At 42.6% G+C, this 14346-nt stretch overlaps 1 protein-coding gene across 4 annotated transcripts in view; it reads right to left on the minus strand.

The window, feature by feature from the left end:
• Nucleotides 1-1831: 1831 nt before the first annotated feature.
• The window catches only part of LOC309648118 (uncharacterized protein), a 52773-nt gene continuing 40258 nt past the window's right edge, over nt 1832-14346 (minus strand). For 3 of the 4 annotated variants that reach the window (XM_082436265.1, XM_082436266.1, XM_082436267.1), the window contains 3 exons: nt 12263-12358; nt 8310-8453; nt 1832-7770 (listed from right to left, as the gene is read on the minus strand). In XM_082436265.1, coding sequence (XP_082292391.1) covers nt 5804-7770; nt 8310-8453; nt 12263-12358 — 2207 coding nt within the window. In that variant the 3' untranslated portion in view covers nt 1832-5803. Of the gene's footprint in view, nt 7771-8309; nt 8454-12262; nt 12359-12621; nt 12872-14346 lie in introns of those variants that run through there. The other variant, XM_082436268.1, reaches the window with a different exon arrangement.

Raw genomic sequence — 14346 nt, forward strand, 5'->3', positions numbered from 1 at the left:
AGCTTTTTTTTTTGGTTTTTTGTTTTTTGTTTTTTTTGGCTATGCCGAGTGCCATGCAGGATCTTAGTTGCCCGACCAAGGATTGAACCCGAGCCCTCTGCAAAGGAAGCGCAGAGTCCTAACCACTGGACCACCAGGGAAGTCCAGGAGGGCTTCTTAAACTACAGGTAGGCATGATGCCCAAAGAGTTGCATCATTACAAATAAGGCCACATGATTCAGATCTTCAGAACATCAGGACTAACTGCCCTCAGGTCTAAGTGGAGAGTGGAGCTGATATGGTTTCATATTTGTGACATAAGATGACATGTCATCTAGTTCACAGTAACTGGGGCCTCCCTCTCCCCCTCCTGTCCTCCCCTTGACCTTCAGGACAGGTAGACCCAGGTACAAATATGTTATCAGGAGATGGCCCAGCCTGAAGCTTAGAGGCTTTTCAGGTCATCAGGTCCTGTCCACATCAAAACACCATCAACCCATCTCCTGAACCTACAGCACGCAAGGGAGCACTAAATCCTGGGGAGATGTGAAATCTAGAACCACTGAGGAGATTCCCAGAATGGTGCACAAATGCAAGAACAGTTAAGACACACATTCACAATCAATTCTGCCTGTATTCAACTGGCCACATCTCATTCACATGGTCCCAAAGTTAACTGTAAAGAAAGTGGAGACACGCTGTCCTCCCAGGCATCCAGAAAGAGAAAATGGGGTTGTTAATCATCTAGTCAGTTTATGTCACAATCCATCAACCTGGTCACCAGATACATATTGTTTCTCCAATGCATTCTACACTGTCATCCTTTTATTATTCCAACAACTCAAAACCCCATCTAATTACTGAGCCCATCTAACTGTTATAATTTCTAGGATGTGTTGTTCTTTGTATCAGGTTCAAGTACTGTTCCTTAACACCAGGAAACTATCAACACAAAATAAATCGTCTCCACTCACACCTAACATATAGTGGGGTCAGGGACATAGTGGAAGGACATGTGAAGGTGCTGAAGAAATAACCGCCAACATAGATTTCTATACTCAACAAAAGTGTTTTTCAAAACAGAGCACGAAATATGAGAAACATAATAGAAAACTAACTCACACAAAATGAATCCTAAGGTTACATTTAAGGCCAGAGGAAAAGTGATCCCAGGTGAAAAGTCTGCAGTGACAGAAGGAATGAAGATCCAAGAGAAGGATGCACCTGTGAATCAATACAATTGATTCATTATCTGTGTAAAACATGAAAAACATCTCCTTGTTGAGAACAATAAAACTACCACGCGATACTCAGTAATATCTCTTATATTGTGCAAAAGGAGGGTAATGGTATTAACTCTATACTTTTTTGTGTTAAAGACATTATAATTTTTAGTTTAAACATTAATAAAATAGGAGTATATACATTCCCAACTAAAAGCGAAGTTTAGAATGTAAATAATCTACACAAATTTTTAAAAGAATGTATATAAGACACAGAACTGAAGTAAAGATAAGCACACAACAGGAAGATGCATCACACAGGAAATGTATATGGAATAAATGTTTGAATTAGTAGTCAGTAGTTTTCAGTGGGTTGAAAAATATCCAGCAATATTCAGTTTATAAGTCACAGTTCGAAGATATGTTACAGGAATAAAGCAAATAAAAATTTGGAAAATATATACCTTATAATTATTAAACAAAAACACAAAAATGTGTATTTGTATCTGAAAAATAGATATAAGGAAGAAAATAGCAGGAAGACATTATACTTTAAAATTTGTATACAATTTTAAACATCAATTCAATTTACATAAAACAATTTTACTATAAGAATAAAGAGTTAAATCTATAAACAAATTAGAATATTTTAATGTTATCTCAGTAATTAATTTTTATAAGGCAGGAATAACATTGGTTAGGTTCTATTAGGTTCATATACCAAGATGAATAAATCTGACCTAACAGATACATATAGAACTGCATACACCAAACGCAGGATGTTTGCTTTTTAGCACAAACTGAATATATATAAAACTGACAATATATATAGGACCATAAAAAAAAAATCTCTAACTTGCATAGAATGTGATAAAACAGAGACTGAAATAAAACAGGACAGAGATTAGAAACAGAAGATGTGATTGAAAACATTTAAAGATGTGCTTGGAAATTAAGTTACAAAATACGAAATAACCCATGCCTGAAGGAAGCAAGGATAATCAAAACTGGAGAATATGTTTTTTGAAAATAATGACATCCCCAATGCCAATTTGATAGGGCTTTTATAAGGAGTATAATGGGCAGCAGTCCAGTAAGTTAGGAGAAATAGATGGGATCTGCCCTTATCTTGAGAATATGGGCTTGGGCTGGTCACCTGACTTCTCTGCACCTCAGTTTTCTAATCATTAAATTGAAGGGGTCTCCATGGTCCTTTAAAGTGTTCAAGCCCTATTATTTAAAGCATAATCTTGTTCTTAAATTATTATAGGATATCCAACTTGAGACTTCACTTTACAATATTTGAGAACTAATGACATCCCTACATATTCTCATGAGATGCAATTAATGAATTACATTAAAAGGAATCTCCAGGCCCAAATGGTTTCACCAGAGAATTCTACCAAACATTTAGAGAAGAAATAAAACCAATTCTACAAAATCTCATCCAAGTTGGGGGCGATGGAGTCGGGGTGGGGGAATACTTCTTAGTTCATTTTGGGAGGCCAGTATTACTCAGATACCAATAACAGTACAAAAATAAATAAATAAAATATAGACCAATATGCTCATGATTTTACACATAAAATTTCTCAACAAAACACTGGCAAAAGGAATGTATGTATACACACACACACACACACACACACACACACATATATATCATTATATTCCATATTCCATGACTGCAGGGATTACTTTGCAGAAATACAAGGCTGGTTCAACATTCAAATCCAGTCAGACAATCCATCATATCAACAGGCTACAGAAGAAAAGTCATATGATCACATCAACTGAAGTAGAAAAGTCATCTGACAAAATTCAACACCTATTCATAATGAAAGCTCTTAGCAAATGAGAAGAGAAACCTTCCAAACTAGATAAAAAACATCTATATAAAAACCCACATTATCATCTTATTTAATGGTCAAGCAACACTGAACGCTTTCCCCTTAAAATTAAGAACATGACAAGTGGCTTCCCTGGTGGCGCACTAGTTAAGAATCCACCTGCTAATGCAGGAGACATGGGTTTGAGCCCTGGTCTGGGAAGATCCCACATGCCACAGAGCAATTAAGCCCATATGACACAACTACTGAGCCTGTGCTCTAGAGCCCGTGAGCCACAACTACTGAACCCGTGTGCCACAGCTACTGAAACCCGCATGCCTAGAGCCAGTGCTCCACAACAAGAGAAGCCACTACAATGAGAAGCCCGTGTACTGCAACGAAGAGTAGCCCCCACTCGCCAGAACTAGGGAGAAGCCTGAGTGCAGCAATGAAGACCCAATGCAGCCAAAAATATATAAATTTATTTTAAAAAGAACAGGTGTGTGCTCTTTCACCATTTCTATTCAACATTGTACAGGAAATTCTAGCTAGTAGAACAAAGACAGGAAAAGGAAATAAAACGGATACACATAAGGAAGAAATAAGATGTTCACTATTCACTGATAACATTGCTTATGAAGAAAATCCTGATGAATCTACCAAAAAAAAAAAAAACAAACCGGCTAGAACTAATAACTGAGTCCAGCAAGGGCACAGGATACAAGGTCAACATATAAAAATTAATTATATTTCCCTATAACAGTAATGATAATGAGCAAACTGAAATGAAAAACTCAATACCACATATAATGACTCCAAGAAAAGGTACATGGATAAAGATCTAACAAAATATGTTTAGGATCTGTAAGGTGAAAATTATAAAACACTAATGAAATAAGTCAAAGAACCTAAATAAATGGAGAGACATACCACGTTCATGGAATGGAAGACTCAACATAATAAAGATGCCAAATCTCACCAAAATGATCCACAGATTAATGTAACATCCATAAAAAATCCCACAAGATGTTTTTAAAATATAGACAAGCACATGATAAAATTTATACAGAAAACCAAAGGAAAAATTGACATGGAAAACTAAATCCATTTTTAAAAATAAAGAAGATGGAATCTTCTTTACCCAATTTTAAGATTTAATGATAGCTACAGTATTCAAGATAATGTGGTATTAGCAGAGGTTTAAATACCCAGATCAACAGGATAATATAAAGAACTCAGAAATAGACCAAAATGAATATGCCCAACTGATTCTTTACTAAGTTCATTTCAATAGAGGCAGGACAGTCTTTTCCACAAATGGTACCAGAACAACTAAACATCCTGAGGCAAAAAACACAACCTAAACTTCACATGGTAATACAAAAATTAACTCAACATGAACTAGAGATTTAAATATAAAAGGTAAAACTATAAGACTTTTAGGAGAAAATATTCAGGACCTAGAGCTTGCTGAAGACTTCTTAGACAAGACATGAAAAGCAGGAAGAAGGGGCCTTCACAATAATGCCATGGATTAACGTAACAAAAATGACTTGGCCTACAATGGGAATACAAAACTAGACATGTGGTCATTTGAAAGGCCCTCAGGAGGGTTCAGAGTGAATACATGATTATTTTTATGTCTTTCTGTACAGTATATTTCTTCACATGAAGGAATACTATCACATGTTGCTCAAAAAGAAAACAAAAAAACAAAAAATAAACCAAAACTGCAAAGAAGGAATTTCAAAATACCCTGACAAAAGATACTAGTCATTAGTCATTATACTGGGACTAAGCCAATGGCAACAACTGTGGAACACACGTGTACCTGCACCCACACATGCTCATTTCATCTGTTAAAATTCTAGTCACTTTACTTAACAGTGACTCTTCACACAATCTTTTGTAAGATTAAAAATGAGATTACCTCTCTGCATGTATCGTTATCGTTTAGCTTAATTTAGCTATGTGTTTCATTTTGTTCTGGCTCTAATTCGACCTCTAGAAAGTCACTGAGGTGGACCTGAAGAAGCCTCTCTAAGGAGGAATCAGAAGGAAGAACTGGGATTCATCTGGGAAGGTTGCACAGCTACACTGTCATTGTCACCCCACAGAAAAAAAAAAGAAAAAATAAACAAGTAGATTAAGTATGAGTGTTAGGTGGTTAAAGACACATGACACAGTATGTTTTCAAAAAATCAGTCTTAAATATGCAGTAAAATGGGCCCATTCATACATACATCTTTATCTCCTTAAATATGAAAGTATTTCATAAATCAAGCCTTCATATTTCTCAAAAAAACATATGCTACTCAAGGACAGAGACAATGTTGTAGAACAAACTTGGCTTTCAGTAAATGTTTTCAGACATACCCTCAACTGTCTAAATCTCCTGACATTGGACAGCAGCGCATGTATATTCAAGACAAATAAAAGGAACAAGGCCCTCTGATCCCTGCAACAACACTCCCCTTACCTCAAATAAACTAAGGAAGGGATGACAAATTGCCACAGGCTCATCACGGAAATCTGAAAGCTGTGTTTGCATTTCTCTCTTTTCTCGTCTCCTCCTCTTTTATTTAAATATCCCTGATATAATTTTATAGTGTAAACTAAGGAGAAAAGATGTGGCTGAGGGTTTTGCTAAGTGCACAATAAAGATTGGATCACTCTCCTGTGTGAATTTTCAGATACAGAATAAGTTTCTAGGCTGAGGCCATTTCTAACATGACTCTTTAGATGACAACTGATATCCTGCAATAGCTTTTCTCATGGGGAAGAAAAATGAGAGGTTTCTCTTTGGTATGAATGATCAGATTCTGAGTAAGATGTCTCCTCTGGCAAAAGATTTTCCTCAGTTGTTACATGCAAAAAGTCTTTCCCCAATAGGAGTTCTTGAAGACTGACTGAGGATTGCCCACTTGTGAAGGTTCTTCCCACATCTGTCACACTGACAGGGTTTCTCCCAGTATGAACCCTCTGATGCTGAGTGAGGGATGAGCTGCGACTGAAGGCCTTTCCACACTCACTGCACTCATAGGGCTTCTCTCCAGTGTGGATGACAGAATGTCGAATGAGGCTTGTGCTCCAGCAGAAGGTTTTCCCACACTCCATGCATTCATAGGGCTTCTCTCCACTGTGAATCCGCTGGTGCCTGGTGAGGCCTGACCTGCGGTTAAAGGCCTTCCCACACTCCATGCACTCGTAGGGCTTCTCTCCAGCATGGATGCTGATGTGTCGAATGAGGTCTTTCCTAGTGCTAAAAGCTTTCCCACATTCTTTGCACTCAAAAGGTTTTTCTCCAATATGGGCCCTTTTATGCAAGATGAAAGTATAGCAGTAGGTAAAGGCCTTTCCACATTCAGTGCACACATAGGGCTTCTCTCCAGTGTGGATGATGGCATGTCGAATGAGGTTTGCCCTTTGGCAAAAGGCTTTGCCACATTCCATGCATTCATAGGGCTTCTCTCCACTGTGAATCCGCTGGTGTCTGGTGAGGTATGACCTACGGTTAAAGGCTTTCCCACACTCCATGCACTCATAAGGCTTCTCTTCAGTGTGGATGCTGAAGTGTCGAATGAGGTCTGACCGATTGCTAAAGGCTTTCCCACATTCTTTGCATTCATAGGGTTTTTCTCCAGTGTGGGCTCTTTTATGTAAGATAAAAGTGGAGCAGTGGGTAAAGGCCTTTCCACATTCACCGCACACATAGGGCTTCTCCCCGGTGTGACTCCGCTGGTGCTGCTTGAGGTGTGACCTGCGGTAGAAGGCCTTCCCGCACTCAAGGCACTTGTATGGCTTCTCTCCGGTGTGGATGACATAGTGTTGGATGAGGTCTGTGCTGTCACAAAAGCCTTTCCCACATTCATTGCATTCAAAGGGTCTCACTCCACTATGAATCTGCTGGTGCCAGGTGAGATGTGATCTGCGGTTGAAGGATTTTCCACACTCCACACACTCAAAGGGCTTCTCTCCCGTGTGGATGATGTAGTGTCGAAGGAAACCTGTCTTATCTCGAAAGGCTTTCCCACATTCTTTGCACACAAAGGGTTTTTCCCCAGTGTGGCTTCTGTTATGTAAGACTAAATTGGAGCGGTGGGTGAAGGCCTTTCCACACTCACTGCACTTGTAAGGCTTCTCTCCAGTGTGAATCCGCTGGTGCCTCGTGAGGTGTGACCTGCGGTTGAAGGCCTTCCCGCACTCTGTGCACTCATAGGGCCTCTCCCCGGTGTGGATCATGTGGTGCTGGAGGAGGTGTGTGCTCTTAATAAAGGTTTTCCCACACTCTGTGCATTCATAGGGCTTCACGCCAGAGTGAATCTGTTCATGTCGAATAAGGAAGCAATTCTTGTTAAAAACTTTCCCACATTCCTCACACTTATAGAGGTGTTTCCCTTCATGTATCAAGGGTCCTTTCACTGGTCCATGTGAGTCACATTCATAAAGAATATCTCCTGGAAAGACTCGCTGCTGAACAATCCTTGAGTGACAACCATCATGTGTCCCTAAACCACCATGTTCAGGGCTCATTTGCCCAGAGAGCTTCTCCCTCTGGGGGTCCATCCCTGGTCTCAAGTGGCCTTCATGCATTTCCAGTGGCCCATCCTGATCCTTGGTTTGTCCCAACAGGGAGTCCCCTGAGGCTCGCTGAGTCGGTTGTTCCTGGGGTGAGACTTCCTCATACAAGGCCAGGTGAGAAGGGGCAGGCTCTGTAGTGTCAGGTTTTGTGTTGTCACCTGAAGGGAGTACAATACACAAAAAGGCATATAAGTGATGGCAACATAGAAGAAACTAAATCACCATGTCAGTGAGAAGAAGATGAAAATAGTGGGTCTGTACCTGCTGTCTTTTCAAATCTCTGAAACCCAGGTGTGCAATTTCTTTCTTTTTGGTTCTTAGATTCTTGAAAATTTTAGAGGGAAAACCCAAAGGGACAGCATGGGCATGGGACAGAATGTCTGGAGACGAGGGGCAGGTAGACAGAGGAATGATGACACTGCGTGTGGTGAGTTTGCTCGAAGCCAGAACATCTCAAGGTGCTACAGGAAGCCAGCAAAGGGGCACCTAGTGCAGTAGGTGGGAGACAGGAAGAGGTCATGCAGGCTTCCCAGATGCGGCCAGACCTACTGACGTATAGAGAAAATGGGAAGGCCCTGTCAGCCTTTGGAAATAGAACGAACAAAGGCACAGAGTCTTCCAGAATCAGGGAACTGCAGTGCATGAGAGGATAAGGTTGGTGAGAGTGGAGCTCCCAAGATGGGATTAGTGTCCTTACCAGAAAAGATACTAAGGAGCTTGCTTCTTTTCTCTGCCATGTGAGGACAGAATGAGAAGGCTGCCATCTGCACACCAAGGAGCAGGTCCTCATCAGACGCCAGATTTGCCAGCATCTTGATCCTGGATTTCCCAGACTCCCGAACTGTGAGAAATAAACGTTACTTGAGTTGCCCACTCCGTGGCATTCTTGTTACAGCAGCCAGACTAAGACAGGAGGGTATGAGTAATGTTCTCATTCTGGAGTTTGGTGATGTTAAGAATATTATTTTCAAAAAGAAACAAATGAGCAAATAATTTAATTAATACATCAATTAATCAAGGTCACTGATGAATCAGTGATGACAATGTCCCCATAAAACCAAGGTTTATGATTAACTGAAACCTGTACCTGAGGTCCACTACACAAAAGTTAGAGGTCACATGAGTATTATGGTTAAGAACATGGTCTCTGACCACAAAAACCCTAGGCCCAAATTCCAAAAGAACGTAATATTAGCTTTGTGGCGTCTGGTAAGGCACTCAAAATTCCATAGGCCTTCATTTTCCTCTTCTGAAAAATAAAGCTAAAAATAGAGCCCACCTTGTAGGACTGCTACAAGGATGAAGTGAAACACTGCATATACCATGTTCAGCAGGGTGCCGGACACAGGGCAAAAAGTCAATCAATTAGCTTTAATTTTTTATTATGGGTTAGTCCAATAATGTACACCTGGGATCTAACTAGGCAGCATGTAAATTGGAGGTGTGAGAATGAGAATGTGTGGATTAACCTTGGAGAGCATTTAAGAGTAAAGAGAATGAGCCATGAGATGCCCCATGAGCCAACATTCAAGTGATGATCAGAGAGGGAGAATGAAGGTCCAGTGAGAAGAGGGGCAAAGAATCCAAGAGGGTCAAATGCTCAAACACGACACAGTCTGAAAAGTCTGTGCTGCGTCCTGAGCTCATATGGCGTGGCAGTCAAGAGTGCTGGCTCTGGAGCAGAACAACTCGACTCAAATTCTGCCTGTACCCAGCCAGCTAATGTTGGACAAATTCTTAGCTGTTTCCTGTCTAAGCTTTCTTGTCTGAAAAACTGAGAGGCTCTCAGTTTCTGCCTCATAGGCTGCTGTGAAGGCTAAATGAGAAAATGTCTGTAAAGCACTGGGCACAGTGCCAGGTGTGTTCAGTAAATTGTGGCCCATCGTTCATGATCGTTTATGGTTGTGCTGTATTTGAAGATTAGGAGCAAAGCAGTGACCGTGTAAGGAAGAGTTTCAGCGCTGTGGTGCAAAGGAACCTCCCTCAGACCTCAAAGAGCAAAGGGAACATTACCAAGAGCTGCCAAGGATAGGGACAGATGGAGTCTTTCATAGATGAATGGTGGGGATGTTAAAGGGGGCGGACACTCTGCAGAACTGTCTGGAGTTTCTATCAAAGCTGAACATACAGCTACTCCAGGACCTGACCTGCACACATACCAGAATGTATTCCTAATGGAAATCAGTGCTTACATGCACCAAAAAACATAACATGAATATTCTCAGCAGCATTAAGCTGAAAACAACAGGAGTGCCCATCAGAAGGGGGATGGATCAATGAAGGGCAATTTTTCACGCAATGAGATATTACACCATATTAAGAGTAAACAAATTCTAACCACAGGCAACCACATGAAAAGAATCTCAGACATGATGATCAAAAGAAGACATATATGACAAAGAGCATGCTATGGGGTTCAACAGTCCAAACTAATTGATGCCGACAGTCTAAATAGGGGTTACCGAGCACAAGGGGCTATCGAGGGCGTGAGATCCCAATGAGATGCTGGAAATATTCTACATATTGACTGAGGTGGTGCTTACGTGGGTTAAACATACGCAAGCATTCATGAAGTTATTAACCTCTTAAGATTTTTACACAACACAGGGTGTGAGTTACACCTCATTCAAAAAGTGCAAGAAAATTTTGGTAAATGAGATGGACGGAACTCAAGCATAGACAACTCTTGCAAGAATGAGACAGCTTCTCCAAAAAGATGGATTTTACAGGGAAAGTAGAGTCAATGTCAGTGTGAAGCCATTAGAGAGACAGAAGCATTTTCTATTTACTTTCCCCGAGTGTGAGGCAACTGAGCATATCTTTATGTTACAAAAGAGGCAGAAAAGGTGAGAAGCAGCAGTTCCCTGAAAAGGTTTGGCCTAGACTCTGGCACATGAATTGGCCTTGGTCAGGGCTGAGATCTCCTCTAGGGAGGTGAGGAAGGAAGTTACACATATGAGAGAATTAGATGAATGTGGAAGGGTTTAAGGATCAAGCAACACAAGGATATAGGCTCTATTTTCTTTTTTTCTTTTTTAAGATTTTTTTGACATGGACCATTTTTAAAGTCTTCATTGAATGTGTTACAATATCGCTTCTGCTTTACGTTTTGGTTTTTTGGCTGCGAGGCATGCAGGATCTTAGCTCCCCGACCAGGGATCAAACCTGCACCCTCTGCATTGGTAGACGAAGTCCCAACCACTGGACCGCCAGGGAAGTCCCACAGGCTCTACCTTCGACATGAAAACGTGCTGAGGGCTCAGTGGCTGGGGGAGTGCTGAAGGTTGGGAACAAGATCTTGGTGGCTGCGGGGGCCACCGTGGGAGACAGGGCTGACTAGAGGCACAGAGGAGATGTGGGGAGACCAGCCAGGAGTGTGCTGGCATCACCCAGGCAAAAGCTGAAAACTTGGACCGAGGGTGTGGGGGGGGCATCTTGTATTGGTGGTGGAGGTGACAGACTCAGGAAGCGTGCATGCAAAACGGACAGCATTTGGAGGGCTTGGTGGAGATGGGGGTGTTGAGGAGTTGTCTGAGGCTGCACCCAGCCTTCTAACATGCACGGGAGGTGGGAGAAACGGGCAAGATCAAAAGCCCCCTCTTAGGCATGTTGAGCATGAGGTGCCTTGAGGTTTAAGCAAACAGGAGGGATAGGAAAACTAGGGCAGGGGAGTGCTTCTGGGTGTCTGACTGACACTCAGAGTGTGGGTGGATGGAGAAGGTGGGAAAGGGTGAGATACAGAGCATAGTTGGAAAGGCCCTGTTTACTTGCAGTTCAGAAGGAAATGTGAGATACTATCATTACTCACTAGCACTAATCCCACGATGTGAATAATACTAATAGGTTACTTTTGCTGAGCCACTCACTATGGGTCAGGCCCAGTGCGAAGCAGTTTCATACATAATCTATTACATCCTCCAACCACCCAACGAGACAGAAACGATTATGACTACAATTTCTCAGGAACAGACTGAGTGTAACTGACGACACTGATCAAACCATTTTCATTCCTTTCCTTGAAAACACTTAGCCTCATTTCCCAGCCCCAGGAACCAAATGACAAAGTCGAGTATCTTGTCAGTGGAATGTGAGTGGAAACAATGTGTTGGAAGTGGGTGTGACATTTTCCCTTCTCTGTTTTCCCTCTGCCAGCTGGAGGATGCCAGGAACCCTGAAGGTCTCACGCTGATGACAGAAGGCAGCTGAGTCACTGAATAACTGTGTGGTCAGAGCTCCCTACTGATCCACATCGCCCTTGGTTCAAGAAAAACACTTTTTGTGTGCTGAGCCATGGAGATTTTGGAATACACCTGTTAGAACAGCTAGATTTACCTTGGCCAAACTTATATACAAAGGCACAACGGGATCATGGAACTTCCCCAGGGCCACAAGTCTGTGTGGTGTGTCACACCTAGTTTTTAAGCCCAAGTACATGGAGCCAAGAGCCTGAACTTACCTGATACGCCCCACACCTCCCCAGGAGCAGTGGAGAGTGTTATGGGGTAGAGGGACCACAGGTTAAAAGGTTCCACAGATCCCACGCCTCCAGAGAGGCCACGACAAGAAAATTCTCACAAATTTTATAGTTAATGGTCCTCTTGCTGTCTGCAACCTGCTGTGATGCCCGCTTGGCCAGCTGTTGGCACTCACCTGGGCAGGAGCTCGGCGAGTGGCCTCTCTTCGACGTCTGTAACTCTGGGCTGTGCTCCAGTGGGTGGATCAGCTCTGGCTTGGGCAAAGGACACCCTGTTCACAGAGAAAAAAGGAGAACATGGGGATTTTGGTGAGAAGAAAGAAACCTCTCAACCCAGACTGGGACTGCAGGATTTGCAAGAGACCTCGGAATGTAGCTGCTCCCATCCATGCAAACAAAATGCTGCAACTGGGAAACAAACTGTAAAAACACCATCCTTTGTCCCCAAAGACTGTAGACATTAGTGCTGGTTGCATAGACAGCACCAACTCCCTTTGATCTCCATCCCACAGAACCCAGCACCGTTCAGACGTACCTCCTGAAGACGTTTTCTAATTCATTCAAGTCAGGGACCTCAACCTTCTGTGCATCAGCAACACCTGGGGTGCCCAGCTACCACCACACAGCAGTTCAAACAAAATCTCTGGGAAGGGCCTGGGCATCAGATTTTAAACGCTCCCCAGGAGATAGTAGCCAACCTGGCAGGCTAAGAAGCCCTGGTCTCCATCATCCCACAAATGACATCATCGGTATCTGAGGTAGGCAGGTTACCTACGACAGCCGCTCTGAATAAAAAGAAAGCTTTATTTCAGGAAGGGCTGAGTGACGCCCTCACAGCTCCTGCCATCCAGAAGCATCTTGCGACTCCTGTGAGGGAACCAGCCTGAGCATCAGAACCAATGAAGCAAAGAAACAGATACCTGGGTTGGCACCCCCAACCTGGAAGCCAGCATCACCTCTGAGCTGCTTCTTAGATAATAAATTTCCTTCAGGGTGTAGACTGTTTGAGCTGGTCTGTCATGTATACCCAAACATATATCAACCAATGTGGGGGTAAAGACTGTAGATAAATCAATGGCAGAGGTACCAGGACCCGCACAGAAAGCGCATCTGCAGATCCTGAACCAAAGCTCAGGATTCGTTAGTCATCACTAAGCAAATGTTCACTCCTGTCTGCTACATGCTCAGCACGGGGCTCAGGGACAGCGCAGTGGAAAGTGAAGGAGTCTTTCTTCAGCTGTCAGGAGTCACACTCTCTGCAACTGCAGTGCCTTTGCACGTGCTGTCCCTTCTAACTGGAAGGCTGTTTTTTTCCCTACTTTGCTCGTTCTAGATTACTCTAATTCTTTGGGTCTCAGCTCAAATGTCACTTCCTGAGAAGATTTCACTGAACTGTGGCTCCTGAGCCCAGGTGCTTCATCAATCTGCCATGTTGCCATGCAATTTTTAAATCCTAACAGTTAAGTCAAAACTAATATTTAGTCGACTTCTTGTTTCCAGTTCTGCCTGTAAGGAGCTTCCAAGTCGCCACTCCATCCTAACAACAAGTGGCAAGCTGAACAGACCGAAAAATCAACAAGCCGTCTTGGATCAATAACAGAGGGGAGGAAACAAGGTAAACTGCTATCCCCAGGATTGGAGACACAGGGAATACAGTCAGTCACAGCTTACAAGAGCAGAGACTCATGAGCAGAAACTGCCACAGGAACCAGCGCCAGGATAGGAAACCTGAACGGTAATGAATGGATTGGTGGAGGTTCAGTGCAGACAACTCTGAGAGTAAAAAAAACTCCAGGGGACGCAGTCACAGGCAGGCCCTCACAGTATTATGAGATTTCTCTCCAGAAGCTCAATCAAGTTCCCACAAAAAATAGAAGAGAAAAATACCCTTGGGCTTCTGGCAGGGGGGAAGGAAAAAGAACCAATTCTGAAATATACCAGAGCACTCTGTCTTTAACCAGGCCTGTCCTCAGAAGAAACTAGTTAACCAGAGCCTAAACTGCTGGGGTTTTATCAGAGCCTAAATGGCCTGGAAGAAGGGAAATACCCAACTCCAGTCAACTTTGGCCATCCTGTCCTACCTTAGTGGAGGAGATAAACACTTGTGACATTCACAGTCCAGAGGGATAGGCCCACTAAAAGACTGAGACCAAATCATAGAACTATAGAACACTCTTTCCCTCCTGCCCTGCCACTACATTTTTTTTTTTTTTTTTAATTTATTTTATTTTTGGCTACATTGGGTCTTTGTTGCTGCACG

This window comes from Balaenoptera physalus (genome assembly GCF_965194825.1).
Source record: "Balaenoptera physalus genome assembly, chromosome: 19".
Classification (NCBI taxonomy): Eukaryota; Metazoa; Chordata; class Mammalia; order Artiodactyla; family Balaenopteridae; genus Balaenoptera; species Balaenoptera physalus.